General features: G+C 46.6%; 1 protein-coding gene across 1 annotated transcript; it reads right to left on the minus strand.

Annotated features, from left to right (window-relative positions):
* Nucleotides 1-13,029: 13,029 nt before the first annotated feature.
* LOC141476588 (endogenous retroviral envelope protein HEMO-like) lies at nucleotides 13,030-13,854 on the minus strand. The gene has a single exon (XM_074165353.1). It carries the CDS (start codon nucleotides 13,852-13,854, stop codon nucleotides 13,030-13,032), a length of 825 nt encoding a protein of 274 aa, XP_074021454.1.
* Between the last annotated feature and the right edge of the window lie 11,781 nt (nucleotides 13,855-25,635).

The following is a 25,635-nucleotide window of genomic DNA, read 5'->3' on the forward strand; positions in this document are numbered from 1 at the left end:
ATAGAAGTATGAAGAAGTAGCTACATGATAAGTAAGTGATAAGCGGTACTGCCTCCGGGAGATAGAGAAACATCTGCTGCGCGTGGACAAGAGGTCCGCACTAATTGTGTGAGCGCTCTAGGCGCGTGAACAGAGACTGTAAGCCAATCGTATAATTGTTGCTAGCGCGTGCTCTGCTTGTCTGTCTTTATATACTCTGTGTGAACTTGAATAAAGAGAGAACGACCATACTCATATTGAGACTCATCGTTACTCCGGGTCCGTCTCCCACTCCGACATCTGGTAGCAGAGGATGCACAGAGATCCATAGCTCAGCGGGACTGAGTTCTCCGAGTCTGCGGTAAGCAGCTAGAGGAGGGGAGTGGGAAACCACGGCTGGGAGAAGTGCTGCTCGGGCACAAAGGTGGGAGCAGACAACGGTGCGAGGTGGCCTCTCGCCTCCCAGGCGCAGTGATGCAAGTAGAAGCTGCGGCCATGCTACTCGCTGGAATCCTCTCTAAGAGAGGGAGTGAAGTACCGGCGAAACTGTTGATAAAGTTAATTAAATTAGGACAGCGATGGGGTCATTTTTCTGACACACCTATGCTGTTTTCTGTTTCGGAATGGCAAGATTTTGGAGGGACGATGTGGCAAAAAACAATCGAGGGGGATGAAAAAGAGGAGAAAGAGATAAAAGCCGTCCGTGGGTTGTGGCATACTGTGCTAGAGACTTTAGAAGCTATGAAAGCGGAGCGGGAAGTAGCCTGTGCAGCTGCTCAAATGTTAGGTCCCGGAGCGGCCGCCTTAAAACCTGAAAGTAAGCCTGGACCTATTGCGCGGTTCTTCGGGCTGCCCGTGGTAAAGGGAATGACCGGGACTGTGTGTAAAACTGTTGCTGAAATTCGAGCTAATGAGGACTCTGACCCTCCTGAGAAAAGTAAAGACTTGCCGCTGAACCCCTTGCAAAACTCGGGAAAAGCGGAAGTGACCGATGCGAAACCAGAACAGAAAAGTAATGCAAATGCGGAAGCGTCTCCTCAGAAAACTCCGATAGGGGAGGGGCCTGAAACGTCTACTGATCTCATCGATTTGGGAGGAGCAGCGTGTCGCCCTCCGCCCACAGCACCGCCTCCAGCAACTCCGCCTGCCTTGTATCCACCGCTACCCCCCTCCAGTGACTCGTCTGGTCCGCCAACTCCACCCCCGGACAAGAGTCGTAAACTGCCCACAGACAAAGTGTTACAGACAGTTTTAAGGCGGCTCGACGAGTTAGATTTACATGTGGCGAGGAAGGATGATAACATGCCTCCATGGCTAGTGAATCCCTCAACACCTCCGAGAACTGCACGCTGGAATGGCATTATTAGAGACGCTATATTAGAAGGACAGTGGGGAACAGCCGCTAGTTTGGGCGGAACTCCACCTCTCGCGTGTCCCGTTGTACATGTAAACAATACTGGCAAATGGGAACCACATGATTGGAAAATTTTACAACAAGCTCGCACCACCATCTCAACTTATGGAGTAAAATCTGAGGCTACCCGACAAATTGTCAGCTGGATTTTTTCTGCTGATCTGATGTGTCCATATGATTGTCGTAACCTGATGAGACTGTTGCTTACTCCAACACAATATTTGTTGTGGGAATCCTCCTGGCAACAACGAGCTATGAATGAAGCATCTCGAAGACAAGGGGAGGGAGACCCCCTCCGTGGAGTCACGGCAGAGATGTTCACAGGGCACGGAAAATTTAGTGACTTGGAAGTACAATTGACGTTTCCAGCAAACCTATTACAGCGATCGGCGCAACTTGCCCTAGAGGCATTTCTCGGCCTCCCAGGATCTACTATTCCGTCATTTGGTACCATGATGCAAGGAACTACAGAAAAATATAGTAACTTTGTTGACCGACTGTGGGAAGCAATCATGAATCACCCTGATTTAGATGACAGTGGTAAACAACAGATGTTCAAAGTATTGGCTTTTGACAATGCCAATAAGACCACCAAGCAAATTCTAGCCAGTCTACCAAAAGGAGCAGGCGTTGAAGAAATGTTATTGAGAGTAGAAAGGGCTGAAGCTCAAAAACAAAGCACCGCAGTTGCTGCAGCAGTTCAAGGAGCTGTCCGAGAAGTCGTGCAGCCCTTGGCCGCAATAGTCCAACAGAAGCAAATACGGCGGCCTGCACAACCCTTCCGTGGAAGTTGTTTCCGCTGTGGTGAGTCTGGCCATGTTAAAACCAACTGTCGCGGTGCCGTATGGTGTGACAAGTGTCAAAAGAGTACTCATGCTACCAAAGTCTGTACGGGAAACTGGAAGCTGAGCGCGGGGAGAGGCCGCGTGCAGAAACAAATAAACCCTCAAAACAAGACAAAGGTTTTCTACAACAGCACCAACCAGCAACCCGAGGAAGCATGGGAATCGACGTGGAAACTACAATAGATGTTACCCTCATCGACTCCAACGTCCAGAAAATTCCTAGCAACGCTGTAGGGCCTTTATTTCATCAAAACAGTGCTATTGGAGGACTGTTACTAGGCCGGTCGTCAGCAGGAATCAAGGGACTGATTGTACTGCCTGGAGTCATTGATGCAGATTATACTGGTCGCGTCCACATTATGGCCTACACCGTTTGTCTGCCTTTATTTATTCCAAAAGGTAGCAGAATTGCGCAAATAGTCGCTATTGACAATTCATTGGATTATTCGCCAGAATCAGATGTCTATCGTGGTGATCGTGGCTTTGGGTCCACTGGGCCTGCAGTGTGTTTTACCACGAAAATGGACCAGCGCCCCACGATGAGTGTAATCATTTCACAGCATGGCATGTCTAAGCGAATTTTGGCAATGCTAGATACCGGAGCCGATGTTACAATTATAAGCCGAGCTATATGGCCTGTAACTTGGTCGGTAGAGTTACCAACGTCATCCATTGCAGGTGTTGGAGGACAGTCTACACCTTATGTCAGTAAACAGCCAATACATTTGCAATTTCCAGAAGGCCAACAAGTAAGTCTCAAGGTATACGTGCTACCCTTACCTGGGACATTAGAAGCCTTAATCGGCCGTGATGTTCTCAGCCAAATTGGAGCAGTTTTAACTACAAGCCATTTTTAGTCATGGGCACTGGAGAGCAGTCGCCCAACCCGCCGTTAACTTGGACCTCCAATGAACCCATGTGGGTTGACCAGTGGCCCATGACCGAAGAGCGACTGCAGATCGCTAGACAGCTAGTTGCTGAGCAACTTGCAACTGGCCACATAAAACCTTCTGTTAGCCCATGGAATACGCCCATCTTTGTAATCCCAAAAAAGACTGGAAAATGGCGACTTTTACATGACCTACGAAAGGTTAATGCACAAATGCAATCTATGGGTGCATTACAACCTGGAATGCCTTCCCCTAATATGTTACCAGATGGATGGCATATATTGATAGTGGACTTGAAAGACTGTTTCTTTACCATTCCCTTACACCCTCAAGATACACAGCGATTTGCCTTTTCTATACCAGCAGTAAATAAAGCCTCACCTGCAGACCGCTATGAATGGGTTGTTTTACCACAAGGGATGAAAAATTCACCCACGCTATGCCAACTTTATGTAGCATGGGCACTACAACCACTTCGGAACCAATGGTCGAACACAATAATCTATCATTATATGGATGATATTCTCTGTTGTCAAAAGGAGCCTTTCACTGAAGAGTCTTTGCAGCAATTAACTGACGTATTATCAAGAAAAGGCCTTGTTATCGCACCCGAAAAGGTACAGCGTACAGCTCCCTGGAAATATCTCGGATGGTCCATCATAGACTCCAAGATTCGACCGCAAAAAACCGAGCTCGCAACTCAATTGCGCACACTGACTGATGTCCAAACCCTGCTTGGAGACATTCAATGGGTGCGGAACTGTGTTGGTATCTCCAATACTGACATTGCACCCTTAACAGAATTATTGAGAAGCAATCATCCAGCCGACGGCGTTACTCTGACGGCGACACAGCAAGCAGCACTACAACAAATTGCACAAAAACTGCAATCGACGTGGTCATCTCGACGCATTTTAATGTTGCCAGTGTCTCTGATAATATGTAATGGGAAAGATTCACCATATTCAGTCATTTGTCAATGGCAAAACAAAAAGGGGGAACTTGCTACTCCCTTCTCCTTCTTTGGTGATGCCACTGACAAATGCAAAGGGAAGGTAACAAAAGAGAATGTGTTCAATGTCTTAGAATGGGTGTTCTTAAGTGTACAACCAAAAACGAGCATTCAAACGCGAACTGAAGCAGTAGGTGAATTGATACAAAAAGGAAGATCACGAATCATAGAAATCAGTGGTAAAGAACCAGAGGATATTAGCATACCTGTTAACGCTGTAGATTTAGAATGGTGGCTGCGTAATGACGCTGCCATGCAAGAAGCCTTGTTAGGCTACAGTGGGAGAGTGCATTCACAACAGCCACAAGGGAAATTGTGGCAAGTTCTAAAAAGAAATCAGTGGCTAGAAAGACCCAAGGTACAGAAAGACCCATTGTCAGATGGTATCACTGTGTATACAGATGCAGGCAAACGCTTGCAGCGTGCAGCCTGTGTTTGGCAGGAAAAAGGTCAATGGTGTCAGCATATCATAGAGGGACAACCTCGAGATTCCCTTCAAACATTGGAACTAACCGCAGTAGTTTGGGCCTTGAACAATTGGCTAAGCACTCCCTTGAATGTAGTAACAGATTCATTATATGTGGCTGGAATAGTGCCACGCCTGGAAGACGCTCTACTTAGAGAGACAGCTAATCCTAGGCTGGGAATTTTATTTATTCGGTTGCGATCTATACTTGACCAAAGAACAGCTGCCTGTTGTGTTATCCATATTCGTAGTCATCAGCTAGACCTTGGATTAGGCCAGGGCAATCAACTTGCTGACAGCCTGGTTAGTCCAGTGTGTCATGTGCCTCCTATGGATAAATTTCAACAAGCTAGGCAGAGTCATGAGAATTTTCACCAAAATGCAAAAGGGCTAAAAAGGCAATTTAATTTAACAGAAAATGAGGCTCGAGGCATTATCCAAGCCTGCCCGAAATGTGGGAACCATGGCCCAGGAATAGGGTTAGGAGTGAACCCAAAAGGATTAAAAGCGTTAGAGTTGTGGCAGATGGATGTCACACATATCCCAGAGTTTGGTCGCTTGAAGTATGTACATGTGACCATTGACACCTTTTCAAAAATGATCTGGGCAACCGCATTGCCCGGAGAAAAGGCACATCATGTATGTAAACGCTTGCTTGCTTTGCTGTATTAGGAGTGCCTGAATGCATTAAAACTGATAATGGGCCTGCTTATGTTAGTCAAAAGGTTAGAAAGTTCTTGCTAAGATGGGGAGTTGATCACACAACAGGGATCCCACATTCGCCTACGGGACAAGGATTAGTGGAACGCACTCATCAAGTATTGAAGGACTATCTAGGTAAACAAAAGGGAGTAGAGACAGATGCTCAGCAAAGGCTACATCGTGTGCTCTTTACGTTGAACTTTCTCTGTCTCATGGGTGATCGAGAGGAACCGCCAGTGATGATTCACCATCAAAACCTTAAGTTCAATAGTACAACAATACTCCCGCAACTCAAAGTGATGTATAGAGATCCAGTCTCTGGAATTTGGTTGGGACCTGTTCCTGTTATATTTAATGGTCGAGGTTATATGTGTGTCTCCACAGATTGCGGTCCAGTGTGGGTGCCTAGTCGAGCTGTAAAACCTGCTCTGACTCGACATGATCCGCCTGACAATCAAGATGTTCAAGATCCTGACCCTGGGGATATTGATTCCGGCGGTAATGACCCTCCACAAGATTGAACCTAGGGAAAACATGTGGGTCACCTGGGCGAATAAGACAGGACAACAAGCCTTTTGTCTATCGCTTGCCTCTGCTACAGAGCCTTTTCGGACATGTTTGATAGGAGTGCCTGGTTTTAAGGTAGAAGACTTTAGCAAGTATAGTAAGCAGAACTGTATTAATTCTCAGAGTGTTAGTAATTGTAGTGCCACGCTCCTTAATAGCCTGAATGTTACGCTGCCTTGGGACCCTCAAGAATTAGAACTGTTAGGATCAATGAGAATTGGAAATGTCTCCCAGAACTGGACTCAAACCTGCATATTTTTTGGAGGACCTGCCTTTACTGGCGTAAATTATTATCGATCATTTAATTGGACGGGGTGGACAAACGTCACTCCGAAAGCAAACTACTATGACTATAGATATAAAGGCGCATTTTGTGGCACAAATGACACATCAAACCAAGGACTGGGAGCCCTTGGGGTTGGAACAAAAGGGGAACAGCAAATTTGGAAAAATGGCACCCCAAAAGCCTTGCCGCCAAACGTGTTTTTGATATGTGGTGACAGGGCATGGCAGGGAATTCCGAAAAATGCGATAGGTGGTCCATGTTATCTTGGCAAACTAACGTTGTTGGCCCCAAATCAAAACTGGTGGAAAAATGTGACCAAGGGAGAAAATGCCGCACGTACAAAACGGGCGGTCACGGGTCTCCCACCAAATTGCAATGATGAAGTTACCTTACTCAATCCCACTGAGAGAGTGTTTTTATCCATGTTTGTACCTGGGGCAGCAGCAGGCAGAGCTTTGAAGGAGATAGGACGGTTAGCTTGTTGGGCTGAAAAACAAGCTAAAGTCACCACTGAGGTAATAGAAACTCTGTTAGGAGATCAAAATAGCTTACGCCACGCAATTTTGCAGAATAGAGCGGCAATTGACTTTTTGCTATTAGCTCAAGGTCATGGTTGTGAGGATTTTGAAGGCATGTGTTGTATGAATTTGTCCGATCACAGCGAATCAATTCATAAACAGTTGCAGTGGTTAAAAGAGCATGCAAACAAAATTCGTCAAAACCATGGGTTTTTAGATGGGTGGCTGACTAACTTGTTTGGGAATATGCCACAATGGTTAGTAGGCTTGCTTATTGAAGGCTTGCGTATTATAATAACTCTTGTGATTATAGGTCTATGCTTATGTTTAGTGCTTAGTTGTATTAAGAGAGCTATGTTAAAAGTAGTAAACCAAGCCTGGATTGCTCAAAAACAAAAAGGGGGAATTGTGGAGGAATGGCTGAGTGAAAAAGGGCATGACTTGATTACAATGAGCAACCCAGTCTTTGATAGGGATGAGAGCCCGGAGGAGGCTGTGAACTGTCCTTGAGAAACAGAAGTATGAAGAAGTAGCTACATGATAAGTAAGTGATAAGCGGTACTGCCTCCGGGAGATAGAGAAACATCTGCTGCGCGTGGACAAGAGGTCCGCACTAATTGTGTGAGCGCTCTAGGCGCGTGAACAGAGACTGTAAGCCAATCGTATAATTGTTGCTAGCGCGTGCTCTGCTTGTCTGTCTTTATATACTCTGTGTGAACTTGAATAAAGAGAGAACGACCATACTCATATTGAGACTCATCGTTACTCCGGGTCCGTCTCCCACTCCGACAGAGGTCAAACTCAAGGAAGGACGACAGCCGGTAAGAATCAAACAGTATCCTCTGAAGAAGGAGGACAGGGAGGGAATTCGGCCAGTAATAGAAAAATTTTTACAACTGGGGTTACTAAAGGAATGTGAATCCGATTTTAACACTCCAATATTATCTGTCCGTAAACCCAACGGGTCATACCGGGTGGTCCAGGACCTCCAGGCTATAAATAAGATAACTGAAGACCTCTATCCGGTAGTGGCGAATCCATACACCTTGCTGACTGTATTGACACCTGAACTAACCTGGTTTACTGTTTTAGACCTGAAGGATGCCTTCTTTTGCCTCCCTCTCCATAAAGCCAGCCAGAAAATATTTGCATTTGAATGGGAAAATCCCAAAAGCGGCCGTAAAACTCAGCTTACTTGGACGGTGTTACCACAAGGGTTCAAAAACAGCCCTACTATATTTGGTAATCAACTCGCAAAAGATCCTGAGTCCTGGGAAGCCCCGTCTGAGGAGGGGAAACTGTTACAATATGTGGACGATATCCTGATTGCCACCAAGACAAAGGACGCTTGTGTGGCCTGGACGGTGAGTCTGCTAAACTTTTTGTGGCTCCAGGGATACCGGGTATCCAAGAAGAAGGCCTAAGTAATGCAGCGTAAGGTGATTTATCTGGGCTATGAAATCAGTGCTGGACAAAGGACTTTGGGACAGGCCTGAAAAGAGACAATATGCCAAACTCCGAGACCGCAAACAGTGAAAGAGTTACGAACTTTCCTGGGGATGACTGGGTGGTGCTGACTAGGGATCTGTAACTATGGACTGCTTGTTAAACCCCTGTACGCACCAACAACCACTGAACAGAAACACCTTGATTGGAACAAAGAGACCATACAGGCTTTTGAGTTGCTAAAAAAGGCCCTGATGTCGGCCCCAGCCTTAGGACTCCCAGATGTGGGTAAGCCGTTTTTTCTTTTTTCCCACGAGAAGCAGGGGATTGCCCTAGGAATACTAGCACAAGATCTGGGCCCGTATCGATGAGCAGTTGCCTACTTTTCCAAACAATTGGATGCAACTGCAAAGGGTTGGCCTGGATGCTTGCGAGTGGTCGCGGCCGTAGTACTGAACATCCAGGAAGCCCAAAAATTCACCCTGGGCCAGAAAATGACTGTGTTGGTGTCCCATACAGTATCTGCAGTATGAGAAGTGAAAGGCGGACACTGGCTCTCCCCACAAAGATTCTTGAGATATCAGGCTATAATGGTAGAACAAGATGATGTGGAGATTGTAGTCACTAACATTGTCAATCCAGCCTCTTTCCTCAGTGGAAACACAGGAGAACCAGTGCATCACGAGTGTCTGGAGGCCATCGAAGCAACATATTCGAGCTGTTCGATTGTGGTGGGGCGACCCCCTGTGCTGCCCGGTGCCGAATAAACATACCTACTTTGCAACCTCACAGGTTGTGGAGTCTGCTTTCCGCACGTCACCTCCAAAAAGAGAGCAGTTATTTTACTGTGTTTTAAAAGCTTCACAGTCTATGACATAAGCTGTTCATGCACCTCTTCACATGACAAGCATGTGTCTTTTGTCCAATCAAATTTTTCAACAGTTACGTGTCCTCTTTGACAACTGGAGTTTCGGTGCAGGCTCTTTCACCTTCTTACACGGTTTCATGATCTCATCCCATCTGCACCTGGATCTCATCTGTCTCCTGGATCTTAGCTGTATTCTGCTGTATTCTGGGTAGAATGGTCTCTTTCTTCACTATATGCACCTGAAATTCATCCGTCTTCTGCTGACTCCAGGTAGAATGGTCCCTTTCTTCATTTCCAAGAATTATAGTTCCCTTTCCTTTGGTCACTCAAATTCATATTGCTCAAGCATATAATCTTCATTAATATTACTTATACAATTTCATTATACTAGTTAAGTTACAATGTATCAAAGTCATACAAGACCATCAGCCATTCCACTTGGACTAAGAAGGAGTTCACCCTAAATTCACTATGTTGCTACGTTACAGCTTGTGGCCTAAGGAAGGCTTCACCAATCTAGCTACTTATGCTAAGCAAAACTTCGGTTTCCAACAATAGCTTACTGGTAGTGTTCTACTCCTAACTATAACCTGCAAGATTTTAAGTGCAGCTTCTTTGTATACCCAGCAGAGTCATCACCTTGGGGTTTTCACAGTGCTACTTGAACAAAGACATATTTTTCCCCATTTTATATAGTGCGTTTTCAGTAGCATTTCTTCTCTTTAGCATGCTGTTTAAAAATAAATGCCATGTTCAGCAGTATTCTTGTTTTTATTGTAGCAACGCCTCAGGTAGGCACCACAGAGATAGTCCCTGCTCCCATAGAGCTTACATGCTAGCTTTCAGAAGTTAGTTTGATTATAAACTCTCTTGTATGTCCCAAATCTACACATAGGCTCATATGAAACAAACTTTGAGTTTGGACTTGATTCTAGTACTTCAAGAAGTCAGCAGCTAGATTTAAGACCAGAATCATATGTAACTTGAGTTTGCTGAAGGCATTCCTGACTTCTCTTGTTGCAAGCACAAACAGAAGCACATGCTGAAGCTCAACATTTCAGAATATTATTTCACCTGTAACATGTTTTAAAAAACTAAACCAAACAAATAAAAAGCCCTTGTGCATAATACAAAATATACATATTTCCAGCATTATTTGCAGCTGTGCCAACTTAAAAGTGCAATAAACTCATGTCACACCCCACTCAGAGAAGGTGGGGGGGGGAAATGACTCAGATTCGCACATCCCCAGTGGCGCAAACTAAGGTAAGACAACTCTCAAGGTCCATATACAAACATTTTTTTAGATTCTCACAGTGATTAGTATAGGTCTTAACTACGTCCACGATAATTGGTTCGGTATAAAGCAAATTATGGAAAGTGGTAAAGTACACATTGCATTACTTAGCAACAGATACACAACAAATTATGGCAAGTGGTACTTAACAGATATACAATGAATTATGGCAAGGGGTACAGTATGCCTTGCATTACTTACTTAACTTTAAAAGAAAAGGGAAAAGAGAAAAGAAAAAGGAAAAGAAACAGAGGGATAGAGAAGGAGAGACAGAGAAAGAGAGAGATAAAGAGATCACCGGTCCTGGTTCCAGCGTTGGTCCGGTTGATGGGGGGGGGGGGGTGTCCTTGACTCGTAGGAGTACATTTCTGTGTCTCCCTGCAGGGAAAAATCTCTTTAGGGAAAAATTTTCTCTCTAGGGGCACTTATTTTCACTTTATGTTTGCTGTATCAGTACGGCCCGCCCCACTGCTAGGGGCCGTTTCGTCTCAGGTTTCTCCCCCCTCCCCCCAGGTGACGTGTAGCATGATTTGGGTGGGGAGATGAGAACTATAGTCATATATGTTTAGCATGATCTCGATAATTTTCATTAGCATATACAGGGGTGTCAACTTTAATATGCATTTTGCAGATAATGAGGCAATTGTCATTCATCGGGCACAGTAGCCTTTCGAAGAAACAGAGAACTACAAACTGAAACGAAGAAATGAACTCAACAGCCAATGGGACTGTTAAGTCGGTATTCTTTATTAGCAGCGCTGGGGTCGCACTGGGGATTCTCCTCCATAAGCGCTCTCCACCATGTTCTGATTTCAAACACCTTATATTTACAATATTGTTACATATTCATTCGTTTTCCCCAAAATCATTAACATAATCACACCTATTCCCAGAACTAATTGCATAGCCATAAGACAAGTTATTTAAACAATGCATCTGCTAAGTAGGGTCACAAAGCCTTGGACAACATCTCTTTCTAAACAATACATCTGCTAAGTAGGGTCATCAAGGCAAACTCAAAGCACACTTAATCACAATGTACACGATTCAGCAGCTTCCTTTCAGAACTACATGGATTCCTGTTATCTTGTCCTTGCTGAAGAAAAGCAGGGCTATCCTGTTTCTGTAAGACTGGTGTCCTGGCATCTTTAAGTTTTCTCTCACATGAATCACATGAGATAAGCAGGTGTTAGCCTTATCAGTTCCTTGAGCAGAAGGCCTGGTACTTACAAGTGTTTGAGACATTCCTCAGGAAGGCTCGGAGGGCCTTCCCCCCACTCCTTTGTCTCTCACATTTGTTTCATGCTTCCCTCAGGCTGCTTCTCTCAGTCTTTATTTAGGGGAAATTAAAGGTCCTCTCTTACAACTCACCCATTACAAAAACTGAATTATCCATTTAAGTATTAATTGTAAAAGGAAAATAAAACCAGTAATTGAAGTAGTTAGGATACAATACCTTACCCATTGCTATGGCTTCCCTTTATTTTGGGAAAAGTATTATGTCCAGGCTGGGAGGGAAATCCTGTTGTCTGGGACAAAATAAAACCCAGCAAAGACTTGTGAATTGAATCATTGCTGCCTAATTGATAAACTGTTAAATACCCCAAGAAGTTGCAAGTCAGATATTGACCTGTACCTTCCACCTAAGGTGGAAGAAGGAAATCTGGTTGAATGCCTAAAATTCCTTGCAAGCAGCACCAGAAATGAAAGATGCTGCCATCTGTTGTGAAATTCTCCCTCTGGCCTGGAGTGCATGACCCTAGTTATGTAGGAGCTTTCCATATGTACAGGTGTAGGGTTTGTTTTCTTCCTCACAAGTTTATACAAGAATTGAGGCAGACAAATCTTATCTTTATTGTCAGAGCATTTGCCCTGGGGGTTCATAATTACAAGTCAGGAGCTTATTCTTTAGATTTTTGCAATTACTACTTTTTTTTTTTTTTTACTTTTTAAATAATTGCTTTGGTCACAAACTCAGCTGATGGCAACAATTTTGTTTGACAATCAAGATTAGAGTCTAGATTAGTGATAAGGGGAACTAACACTCAAGGGTTAATAGTAGAGCCATCGCTTGGCTTAAGCTGTATATCTATAACCTTAAGCCATTGCGTAAGGTGTTTAGGCAAAGAAAGGATGTGTTGAAACCATAAAGTGGGCACATCGGCCTCGCTGGGAGATAAGGGAACAACTTGTATTCAAAGAAGGAACCTGGTTGTCTTGAGAGAACGATCATCTGGCTGAAACCAGATGAGACCCCGACCCACGACCACCAGGAGGCACTGTGCGTGCGCAGCTGGGAGGAGTTAAAGGCGGAGACTATGAAAATGATTTTTCAGAACTCATTGTAATAAAGACCGCCTTTTCGGGAAAGGTCATGGATATGTATAGGCGCCCCTTGAATATGTAAGGCTTGGTTGTATAAATCCTAAGCTAACTGCCGCGGTGGGCACGCACGATTGTGGTGGGGCGACCCCCCGTGCTGCCCAGTGCTGAATAAACATACCTACTTTGCAACCTCACAGGTTGTGGAGTCTGCTTTCTGCACGTCATTTTGGCGAGCCAGCCAGGAGGCACTCTGCTCGGCTGCGGGATCGACTGCGGAGCGGACGCCCCTAGGCACGCCCCAAGCATACCTACTTTAAAACCTCACAGGTTGTGGAGTCTGTTTGTTCTGTCTGTGTTAGTTCCCCTTATCAATCCCCCCTTTTCTAAGAGATTAGTAAATTTTTTTACTTATTCCTACAGCATGTTTTCTTTCTCTAAGCATTTCTTAAAATATTTTCCTGACTCGACTTTTTGTTGAAGCTGATGCTTCTTCCAAAGTTCGTAATCACTTGTGGTTCCTTTTGCACAGCACATAAAGCATCTAAGTAAAGTGCAAATCGCAATCCCTAAGACTATCATTGTAATTAATAATACAAACAACTGCTTCAACCAAGCAAAGTCAGGCAGCCACGAGGTTAATTTTTTCCAAAGATCAGAAAAACCAAGTGAAGTATCATCTTGAGATACTTGGTGTAGTACCCTTGACTGTTGCCAAATTCGAGCAATGTCCGTTTCGACTCTTTTCTCTTGATTTATATATGAGCAGCAACTCTGGTTTATTATTAAGCAAACTCCTCCCTCCTTTGCCGTAATCAAATCTAGGGCCATACGATTTTGCAAAACCACCTTACCAAGGGAAGATACTTCAGTTTGTAGTCCCTGGATAGCATCCACAGTAAGATTCTCAATTTTCTCCATGGTGGCTGAGATGTTCACTATAGCCTTTTCTAATTCACTTACTCCTAACTGGGGAAAAAGCCATCTCACAAAACTATGGAAAGCTGATGGCCTCTCTGCGAGGGGATTATTCGGGATCCCATGTACTTTCCGCCAGTGTGTCCGTATAATCCCTGGAGGAGGGTGCGAGTGATTATATACTTTATTTTGGGGAATCGCGTACCCCAGCGTGCAGACCCCATCCCAGTAGTTAGGTAAAGATTTCCTAGCACGCCCATCTCCACATAGCCACCAGAGTCCGCCAGTAATACAACTATAGGAATAATTGAGCCATAATCCCATCGTTATTGCTTGTGGACACCCGCCACAGTTGTCATTGATAGCCTTCCCTCTTTCACATATATTCCCATTAAGATTTGCTGTTAGATCGAGATTAAAAACTCCAACCTTTGGGGCAGTATTATTATGTCTCTTTATGAATATTGGCTTTTCCAATATCTGCAGATCGGATTTGAGTGGGTGGACACTATTATTCCCACATGTGTATTTTGGGACTTCGTGGCCCTTTGGGGGTATTGGAGTCTGGAAGCTCCAGCAAAGAGTCTCACCAGTAGGGAGACGGGATTGGTATTGACCTGGGGCACAGCCACCTTCTATATTCCATAGGAGGTTTTTCCCTGTAGGTAAAGTGGAATTATTTAGATTGTCATAAGGCCAGCTCCAATTTGTGTAAGAGACTGGTATTCCAAGGAGGGGGAGTTCTAAATTTCCCTTGGGAAGGGCTGTGCATACCCAGCAATCGGAGAGGTTCAGACTATCTGCTACAGATTTGGTCATTTGTATATACGAGTTCTGATCCCACATTTCCACAGTTCCCCACAACATAATGACTATGTCCATGAGAAAAATAGTTTTCCCGGTTGGGCTTGCGTGACCTTCCATGGAGATTTATGTGCCTTTTTCACTCTGGTGTGGTGGATCCAGGCTCTCTGCTCCTTGATTTTGATTGCTGTGAAGGAGGTGAGTAGTACCTGGAACGGTCCTTCCCACTGCGGCTCCAAAGTCTTTTCTGTAAGAGACTTTACATATACATAGTCTCCAGGTTGTATGTTATGTACAGGCCCATCCAAACCCCTACTTCGAGTCCCAACCACATGTTTCTCAATTTTGCTGAGTTGTCTGCCTAATGCCACCATGTAGGAAGTCATGATTTCATCCCCAGCTTGTGTGGACATTCCTTGCTGTATTCCATAGGGTCGTCCATACAAGATTTCAAAAGGGCTCAGTCCTTCCTTCGCTCTTGGTCTAGTTCGTATGTGCAGGAGAGCCAAGGGAAGGGACTGAGGCCAGGCCAAGTTCGTTTCCTGCCCCAATTTCACAATCTGCTGTTTGATTAGGTGGTTCATTTTTTCTACTTGGCCACTCGACTGAGGGCGATATGGGGTATGAAGCTGCCAATCTATACCCAAATGGCAGCTAATTTTTTGTACTATTTTTGAGATGAAATGTGATCCTCTATCAGAGGATATGGTTGCTGGAACCCCAAAGTGTGGTATTATTTCCTGTATTAATGTTCTAGCTACCTCCCGAGCCTTAGCTGTCCTGGTAGGGAATGCCTCTGGCCAACCTGAAAAGGTATCAGTTAATACTAATAAATATCGATACCCCCCTTTTCTTGGGAGTTCTGAAAAATCAATCTGCCATTGCTGCCCAGGCCCATTGCCCTTCCCAATTTGGCCCATTTCTGGTTTGGGGGTATTTTTGGGATTAGTCTGGAGGCAAAGATCGCACTGCTGAGTCACTTGTCTCACAGTGGTGTATAAATTTCTAGCTACAATTTCTCTAATTAGTTGTTTATATAGTGCCTCTGCCCCCCAATGCCTCTTTCTATGTTCTTCCCTTATCAGAGACCATACTAGATAAGAGGGAACGATTAGTTTCCCTTGTGGGGTGAGAGCCCATCCCTCCTCCTTATATGATCCTCCTAGATCTGTGATAAGCTTCTGATCTTCCTTGGTATATTCTGGCTTACCTTCTAGGGAAATTTGCCCGTCAGGGATCAAAGCCCCTTCTGTTTTTACCTTTGCTTTGGCTACCTGTTTTGCCTCTCTGTCCGCCAGCTCATTTCCTCTTTCCAACTCCGAGTTTACTTTCTGGTGTGCCTTAATGTGCATGATCGCCACTTTCTCAGGGAGTTCGACTGCCTCCAGCAGTTTCAGGATCTCCTCTGCATGCTTGATGTTTTTGCCCTGTGAGTTCAATAATCCTCTCTCCTTCCAGATTGCTCCATGCGCATGTACGACTCCAAAGGCGTATTTCGAGTCTGTATAGATATTCACAGCTTTGCCTTGGGCCAATTCCAAGGCGCGGGTCAGAGCAATTATTTCTGCCTTCTGTGCCAAGGTATTATTCATGGGCAAAGGCCCTGACTCTATTACTTCCTGACTGGTGGTAATGGCATATCCGGCATGCCTTTTATACCTTAGGACATAACTGCTTCCATCCGTGAAACAGTTTTCCATAGGACTGTCTCTCAGGTCCGAACGGCTCAAATATGTTGCTTCGATGGCCTCCAGACACTCGTGATGCACTGGTTCTCCTGTGTTTCCACTGAGGAAAGAGGCTGGATTTTCCTCCGATTCTCCCCTCCTGGCCGCGCTGGCGGGGGGAGGGCCCGATCTGAGCGAGCGGCTGACACGTGGTCCTTTGTTGCCATCTGAGGCTAAACCACGACAGTCCTTTTTGGCGCCCAACGTGGGGCAACTCGGAGGGTTGAGATAAAAACAGATCTGACCAGAGCGTGCTAAAAGGAATTTGTTATCGGTATTTATTGTATTATTTACTGGGGACAATGTTGCTTCGTTTGTTTTCATGGCTGTGTTATGTAAACTCTTACATGCTCTATGTACTCCCCGTGATGATGTTTATCACTTCTGGGAGAGGGATCAGGATTATAATTTTGCTGTCCTGTGCGATATCAACTTATGATACGATAGCATCACTGTTCAGATGGTTATGTTGGGTTGTTTATTTGGCACTGTTTTCCTGCCCATATCTCGGGGAATTTATTAATAAACACACTGAGTCTATGGGGGAAGCAGGGGGGCATACTTTTCCCAGCTCTTTCACCTCCCTTTTCTCTTTTGTGCTGGATATGCCAGTTTTTGAGAATTTTGAATACTCTTGGGACACGCAGACCAGCTTGGTCCTATTGCTAGGTCTCCTGAATGTTTTTCAGTTTTTGTTTAGGGTTAAGCAACTATTTAAGACTACCACCCCGAGATCTGCCCCAGGGCTGGAGAGTCATGGATGGCATGGCATGTGGGAGAACATGGGCAGGTATCTAGGGAGTTTTTCACCTCCAATGGTCTGGGATTTCACCACCGAACAATTACAGAACCCTGATAAAGTGATAGAATATTTGAAAGAAAAATGCTGTGGCTATTCCAGAGAGGCACAACTCACTGCATTGTGCTGGGCCCTGGCCAGTATCTACCAAGCATTGCTCAATGGTGCGCAGCATCCTCAAGAGGAAGAGATGGAAACCAGGCCGACAGGCAGTGTGGCTGCTCCAGCCCTGGCGGCAGGCGCGGTGACTGCTCCGGCCCCTGTGGCGGGCACGGTGGCTGCTCCAGCCCCAGTGGCAGGCACTGCAACTGAACCAGAAAACCAACCTGTGCCCATATCAGTTGCCCCTATCCAGAAGAAGAAATACACCAAGAAATCAGTTCGCTCAGCGAAGGATGACGATGATCCAGGGTTGTCACGAGAACAAGAGGAAGAGGCAGAACCAGAGATAATCACTCAATCCCTGTCCCTGAGTGAGCTGCGGGACATGCGAAAAGATTTCAGCCGACTTCCAGGTGAGCACATTGTCACCTGGCTGCTCCGGTGCTGGGACAACGGAGCTGGTAGCTTGGAATTGGAGAGTAGGGAAGCCAGGCAGCTGGGATCTCTGTCTAGAGAGGGGGGCATTGACAAGGCAACTGGGAAAAGGACACAAGCTCTCAGCCTCTGGAGGCGACTCCTGTCAGGCGTGAGGGAAAGGTATCCCTTCAGTGAAGATGTTATATGTCATCCGAGCAAGTGGACCACCATGGAAAGAGGTATTCAGTACCTGAGAGAATTAGCCGTGCGGGAGATGATTTATTATGACCTGGACAATGCCCAGTTTCCCACAGATCCTGATGAGATCCAATGCACAAGGTCCATGTGGCAGAAGTTTGTACAGAGCGCACCATCATCATATGCCAACTCATTAGCAGTGATGGAATGGAAAGGCGAAGAGGGACCAACAGTGGATGAGGTGGCTGCCCGACTTCGGCAATATGAAGAAAATCTGTCTTCTCCCCTCGTCTCAGCTGTGGAGAAACTGTCCCGGAAGGTCCAGCAACTTGAAGAGAATATGTCCTCCCCACCTGTACGAGCCAGTATCTCAGCTGTTAGGAACAGACGTTTTTCCACTCAAGATAGAGAATACAGGGAGTACACCCCACGAAGCACCCTGTGGTTCTGCTTGCGTGACCACGGAGAGGACATGAGGAAGTGGGATGGACAACCTACTTCAATCCTACGGGCACGGGTACAGGAATTGCAAGGAAGAACAACCACAAAAGCGGATCTCCCCAGGAAAAGCGCTGCCCCGGTTTCCAATGTGCAGTTCCCGAGACAGAATAGAAGGCCTGAGCCTACTTCTGATCCCCTTGAAGGAACTTCCAGAGCATTTCTGCAAGAGGTGAGTGACGGATACTATGACCAGTATTAGGGGGGCCCTGCCTCCAGCCAGGTGGGGGAAAGGGACAACCGAGTTTATTGGACAGTGTGGATTCGATGGCCTGGCACATCAGAGCCACAGGAGTATAGAGCTTTAGTGGACACAGGCGCACAGTGTACCCTAATACCATCAAGCTATAGAGGAACAGAACCCATTTGTATTTCTGGAGTGACAGGGGGATCCCAAGAATTGACTGTACTGGAGGCTGAAGTGAGCCTAACAGGGAATGAGTGGCAAGAGCATCCCATTGTGACTGGTCCAGACGCTCCATGCATCCTTGGTATAGATTATCTCAGGAGAGGGTATTTTAAGGACCCAAAAGGGTACCGGTGGGCTTTTGGCATAGCTGCCTTGGAGGCGGAAGAAGTTAAACAGTTGTCTACCTTGCCTGGTCTCTCAGAGGACCCTTCTGTTGTGGGGTTGTTGAGGGTCGAAGAACAACAGGTGCCAATTGCTACCACAACAGTTCATCGGCGGCAGTATCGAACTAACCGAGATTCTCTGATCCCCATTCACAAGCTGATTCGTCAACTAGAGATTCAAGGAGTGATCAGCAAGACTCGCTCGCCCTTTAACAGTCCCATATGGCCAGTGCAGAAATCTAATGGAGAGTGGAGGCTAACTGTGGACTATCGTGGCCTTAATGAAGTCACTCCACCGCTGAGTGCTGCCGTGCCGGACATGTTAGAACTTCAATACGAACTGGAGTCCAAGGCGGCCAAATGGTATGCCACAATTGATATCGCTAATGCATTTTTCTCAATCCCTCTGGCAGCAGAGTGCAGATCACAGTTCGCTTTCACTTGGAGAGGTGTCCAGTACACCTGGAACCGACTGCCCCAGGGGTGGAAACATAGCCCCACCATTTGCCATGGACTGATCCAGACTGCACTGGAACAGGGTGAAGCTCCGGAACATCTGCAGTACATTGACGACGTCATCGTATGGGGCAACACAGCAGAAGAAGTTTTTGAGAAGGGGAATAAAATAATTCAAATCCTTCTGAAAGCCGGTTTTGCCATAAGACAAAGTAAGGTCAAGGGACCTGCACAGGAGATCCAGTTTTTAGGAGTAAAATGGCAAGATGGACGCCGTCAGATCCCAATGGATGTGATCAATAAAATCGTAGCTATGTCTCCACCAACTAGTAAAAAGGAAGCACAAGCTTTCCTGGGCATTGTGGATTTTTGGAGGATGCATATCCCAGATTACAGTCTGATTGTGAGCCCTCTGTATCAAGTAACCCGGAAGAAGAACGATTTTAAATGGGGTCCTGAGCAGCGACAAGCTTTTGAACAAATTAAACAGGAAAGAGTCCATGCAGTAGCTCTGGGGCCAGTCCGGGCAGGACAAGATGTTAAAAACGTGCTCTACACCGCAGCTGGGGAGAACGGCCCTACTTGGAGCCTCTGGCAGAAAGCACCAGGGGAGACACGCGGTCGACCCCTAGGGTTTTGGAGTCGGGCATACAGAGGATCTGAAGCCCACTATACTCCAACAGAAAAGGAGATACTGGCAGCATATGAAGGGGTTCGAGCTGCTTCGGAAGTGGTTGGTACGGAAGCACAGCTCCTCTTGGCACCTCGGCTGCCGGTGCTGGGTTGGATGTTCAAAGAAAGGGTCCCTGCCACACATCATGCAATGGATGCTACATGGAGTAAGTGGATTGCATTGATCACGCAGTGAACTCGAATGGGAAACCCCAGTCGCCCAGGAATTCTAGAGGTGATTATGGACTGGCCAGAAGGCAGGGATTTTGGAATGTCACCGGAGGAGGAGGTGATGCGTGCAGAAGAGGCTCCACCGTATAATGAACTACCAGAAAATGAGAAGAGATATGCCCTGTTCACTGATGGGTCCTGCCGGATTGTGGGAAAGCATAGAAAGCGGAAGGCTGCCGTGTGGAGTCCTACAAGACGAGTTGCAGAAGTCACTGAAGGACAAGGTGAATCAAGCCAGTTTGCAGAGGTGAAAGCAATTCAGCTGGCTCTGGACATTGCCGAGCGGGAAAAATGGCCAGTACTTTATCTCTACACCGATTCATGGATGGTGGCAAATGCCTTGTGGGGGTGGTTACGGCAGTGGAAGCAGAGCAATTGGCAGCCCAGAGGCAAACCTATCTGGGCTGCTGAATTGTGGCAGGATATTGCTGCCCGGGTAGAGAATCTGGTTGTGAAAGTACGTCATGTAGATGCCCATGTACCCAAGAGCCGGGCCACTGAGGAACATCAGAACAACCAGCAAGTGGATCAGGCTGCTAAGATTGGAGTGGCCGAGGTGGATCTGGACTGGCAACATAAGGGTAAATTATTCATAGCTCGATGGGCCCATGACTCCTCAGGCCATCAAGGAAGAGACACCACATATAGATGGGCTCGTGACCGAGGGGTGGATTTGACCATGGACACTATTGCACAGGTCATCCACGAATGTGAGACGTGCTGCAATCAAGCAAGCCAAGCGATTAAAGACTCTTTGGTATGGAGGACGATGGCTGAAATACAAATATGGGGAGGCCTGGCAGATCGATTATATCACACTCCCACAAACCCGTCAAGGCAAGCGCCATGTGCTCACAATGGTGGAAGCAACCACTGGATGGCTGGAAACATATCCTGTGCCCCATGCCACCGCCCGGAACACCATCCTGGGCCTTGAAAAACAAGTCCTGTGGCGACATGGCACCCCAGAGAGAATTGAGTCGGACAACGGGACTCATTTCTGAAACAGCCTCATTGACACCTGGGCCAAAGAGCATGGTATTGAATGGGTCTATCACATCCCTTATCATGCACCAGCCTCTGGGAAGATAGAACGGTACAATGGACTGTTAAAAACTGCACTGAGAGCAATGGGTGGTGGGACTTTAAAAAATTGGGATACACATTTAGCAAAGGCTACCTGGCTAGTTAACACCAGGGGGTCTACCAACCGAGCTGGCCCTGCCCAATCAAAACCTCCACGTACTGTGGAGGGAGATAAAGTCCCCGTAGTGCACATGAAGAATATGTTAGGGAAGACCATCTGGGTTAGTCCTGCCTCAGGCAAAGGCAAACCCGTCCGTGGGATTGCCTTTGCTCAAGGACCTGGGTGCACTTGGTGGGTGATGCGGAAGGATGGGGAAGTTCGATGTGTACCACACGGGGACCTGATTTTGGGCGAGAATAGCCAGTGAATGAAACTGTATGATGTTAATTGCTAAATGACCCTGCCACTGTACATCTCATTTCTGTAACTGCTATTGGTTGTACTATAGTAAGAATCACCCAAACTAATGACAAATGGACTCTGATGAAAAACCGAGTAAAGTGCAGCAGCGAAGGGACCAGAACTGACCTCAGTAGCTGGCATCCAGCAACTTAATTGAGATCAACATCTTCAACCCATGGACCATGGACGTGAGCCGCACCAGATACATCAGCCACAAGCCCCAAGAATACAGCATGCGACAGTCCAGCTCCACACACGCCATCTTGCATGCCCTGAGGGACTGTTCTAACAGATGGAGCTCGAAGTCATGGACTAAATGAACTCAACGGACATTTTAGAGTGATGGCCCACAGACTAAGGACATTACGCCTGTATGGAGATACACATATGTGTATATATATATGTATGTCAGGGGAAACTGATAGTATTTAATTGGAAACTGTAGGATCTGGGCATGGCACGAAATGGTATGGAATAAGGGGTGGATGATGTCCTGGGTCTGGCGGGGATAGGGTTAATTCTCCCCAGGACCTATCAGGGACACAGGTATTCCATCCCATGTGAGCCATGCCCAGGGGGTAACAGGAGCTAGCCGGGGAAGGGGAGGGGCAGGAAGTCATCCCCCAGGGGAGCGGAGCGGTCGGGGGGTGTCCCGGGTGCGGTCGGCAAGCGGTGGTATCGTACTCGTGGCTGTGTATTCCTCTGTCGGTGTTATTATTGTTGTTGTTTCTTGCTCTCCTTGCTCTTCTGTTAAATTGCCTTTGTCTCAACCCACGAGTTTTTTTGCCTTTTTCCTCCGATTCTCCCCTCCCGGCCGCGCTGGCGGGGGGAGGGCCCGATCTGAGCGAGCGGCTGACACGTGGTCCTTTGTTGCCATCTGAGGCTAAACCACGACACTTGATTAGCATCGTCCCGCCATCCGGCCCTACCACCTCTCGGAGAGGTGCCTGTAAGACTGTTAGGGGAGACTTTTTTCTAGTACGGGAGGATACAGGGCTGTCCGGGGGAGTGGAGGTTCCCTCCGAGTCCACATCGTGTTCCTGTGATCGAGGGGGAGGCTTAAGCAAATCAGTTAGATCTTGTTCTGATGCCCGGTGGATTTTATTTACTCTAGTGCACCTTTGTCCAATACTACATGCCGAGCAACACCGCTTCAGTTTACCTTTAAGTTCTTTTTTATTTTCACGCTCGAGGGCGAGTACCATAGGGTCCTGTGGCGGCACCATTCCACAGTCCCTTTGCCACTCCGGGTGATTTCGGAGGATGAAAAACATGTCTGCATATGACACTTCATCCCATTTTCCTTCTCTCCTTAAAAACAACATTAATTGCAGGATGGTGTTATAATCGATTGACCCATAAAGTGGCCACTTAGCTCCATCTTCCAGCTTATAAATCGGCCACCATTGATTGCAATATTTAATGAGAGTCTTCGTATTCTCTGTACCCCCGGTTCCAACGATGTCCCTCCAGTGTGTCAATATACAACCAAGGGGGCTTTTCTTTAAAATACCCTTATTCTGAGTGTTAACCATCTCTCTAGATTGTTTCTTGTTAGCTATCGTGCTTCGTTTTAATTTCCACGTGAACCTTTCCTCACAGGTCCTTACAGTCTTCTCCCAATCTTCTTCCCAAACGTCCCAATCTTCTGGGATTAAAGTTTTCTTCCCACATATAAACTTTACTATTTCGGACTCTTGATGGGCCCTTTCCCAATCATAAAACCGTGGGATTAGAGGAGAGCATTTGGGACACTCAGCTCTCCGCCTCCTAGATAAACAATACCAAATTTTCTCACAAGATTTACATTTCAACAGGACCCAAGCCGAATGCCAATTTTCATGTAATTTGTTAGTAAGCCCACGCACAAAAGAAGGGATCACCCCCACGTGTCCGTCAATATGGGGGTTTAGAAAGGTATCTGGGACAGGTTGTTCCCAGTCTAGGGCCACTGTCTGTCCGGTGGGCGTTAAATACACTCCTCCTAAATAAATTCGTCTCTCTCCCCTCCTTATCCAGTCCCCTCCTTCGTTTAAATATTCCCAAGGTTCAAGCCCAAAACACCGAAGGAGTGACTCTCCCCGTCCTGCCACTTTGATGATCAGCCAGACCCCCGATACTTAGGAGATGGGCTAAACACCACAGCAGCCCAACTTACATATATCAAGACATTTACAAATCTTACAAACGTTTCAGGCGCTTTGTCCGTCTCTGGCCGTGTTCCTCGCGGAGTCACGGAACCGCAAATCAGGACTCTCACTCGCTTCACAGTGGCGCTGTGTCTCAAACACACGCGTCCACACACAAATGCTCTTAACATAAAATACCCGGGCATTTACAAATAAAACATACAATCATTACTCCAGTTGGTATCCCTCTGCAAATATTATCCAAGTAATCATATCACAACTTTGAGAGGCCTGCTTACCCTTCTCCTGCTTCTTATACAGTCATTAGCAGGTCCGTCCTGGCTCCCGATACTGGGATGCAGCGGTGACCTCGGATTTGCTCGATCTACCCCCAAGATCGCTAGCGGCCGCTCTATCGGTCACCAAATCCCCTACTTCCATGCAGGGTACCCTCCTCCCATACGGGAACTATGCCGCATGCCAGACGTCTCTGCGCGGTTTACCGGCAGCCCCGGCCAAGCGTGGGCATCCCCTACGACTTACTGGCCCCTTCGTAAAACATACCGTTTATCCGCGGCTTCAGGAGGTTGTTGTCTACTCCCGCGGTGAGCAGCTGGGAGTGGAGGCTCCTCCGAGGAAAGTGCTCGGGGCGTGCCTAGGGGCGTCCGCTCCGCAGTCGATCCCGCAGCCGAGCAGAGTGCCTCCTGGCTGGCTCGCCAAAATGACGTGCGGAAAGCAGACTCCACAACCTGTGAGGTTGCAATGTAGGTATGTTTATTCGGCGCCGGGCAGCACGGGGGGTCGCCCCACCACAATCGTGCGCACCCACCGCGGCAGTTAGCTTAGGATTTATACAACCAAGCCTTACATATTCAAGGGGCGCCTATACATATCCATGACCTTTCCCGAAAAGGCGGTCTTTATTACAATGAGTTCCGAAAAATCATTTTCATAGTCTCCGCCTTTAACTCCTCCCAGCTGCGCACGCGCAGTGCCTCCTGGTGGTCATGGGCCGGGGTCTCGGGGATGAAGGCCATATGTCTTCCTCGCTGTGTACCTCTCGCTTTTAATGTTAATGTGTTGCTCCAGGCCACGGGCTGGCAAACCAGATGATCCCTCTCTCAAGACAACCGGGTTCCTTCTTTGAATACCAATTGTTCCCAGCGAGGCCCATGTGACCACTTTATGGTTTCAACACATCCTTTCTTTGCCTAAACACCTTAGCAATGGCTTAAGGCTATAGATACACAGCTTAAGCCAAGCAATGGCCCTGCTATTAACCCTTGAGTTTTATTCCCCTTATCAGAGGCACCTATCTGGAGTTGTATTAAAACAACTCTGTGACAGAACCTAGGATCCAAACTTTTTTTTCTAGTCGGTGGCTAAGATTGGATCCAGCCACACCTAGATCCCATTCTGAACCTCGTGACTCGTTGGGAGGGTCTTCCTGGACTCTTCTTCAACAGCTATATTGTAGAATAAGTTCACATCAGTGCAAAGTATCTATTTGGGTAGCTCTGAGTGCAGCTATGTTGGTGTTAAAATGTTACCATGGTCAGGCCTTCCTATAAACATGAGGTTATCTTCACCGGCATTTAAATATACACCATATTCTGCCAGCCCCGTGCCCTGCACTTTATACTATGTACAGAACTGGTTGGCAGCTATTCCCCACCATACATTGGAAAAACAAATGCAACATTTCAGCAGGATCATGGTGGGGGAGGAAGAAAGGGAGGAACTTGGCTGTGAATAGGAAGACAGTCATGGCAGTAACTGCCACCTGAAAACTAACCACTTTCACTGAGCTTCCTTCCCCCCCCCCCCGCTTCAACTCCTCCATATTTTAAGAGGGCTACATAAAGTTTCAGGCCACCATCTTTAACACTTCTGTACTAAAGAATCAGATGACTCTAATCTTAAGGCACAAAACTCCATCTTTCACTAAGTCTCAGTGTTCCGGAGAATTGAAAGACAGATTCCTTATATCCTGACTTGCATGTATTATAT

Source organism: Numenius arquata, chromosome W, assembly GCF_964106895.1.
Source record: "Numenius arquata chromosome W, bNumArq3.hap1.1, whole genome shotgun sequence".
NCBI lineage: Eukaryota > Metazoa > Chordata > Aves > Charadriiformes > Scolopacidae > Numenius > Numenius arquata.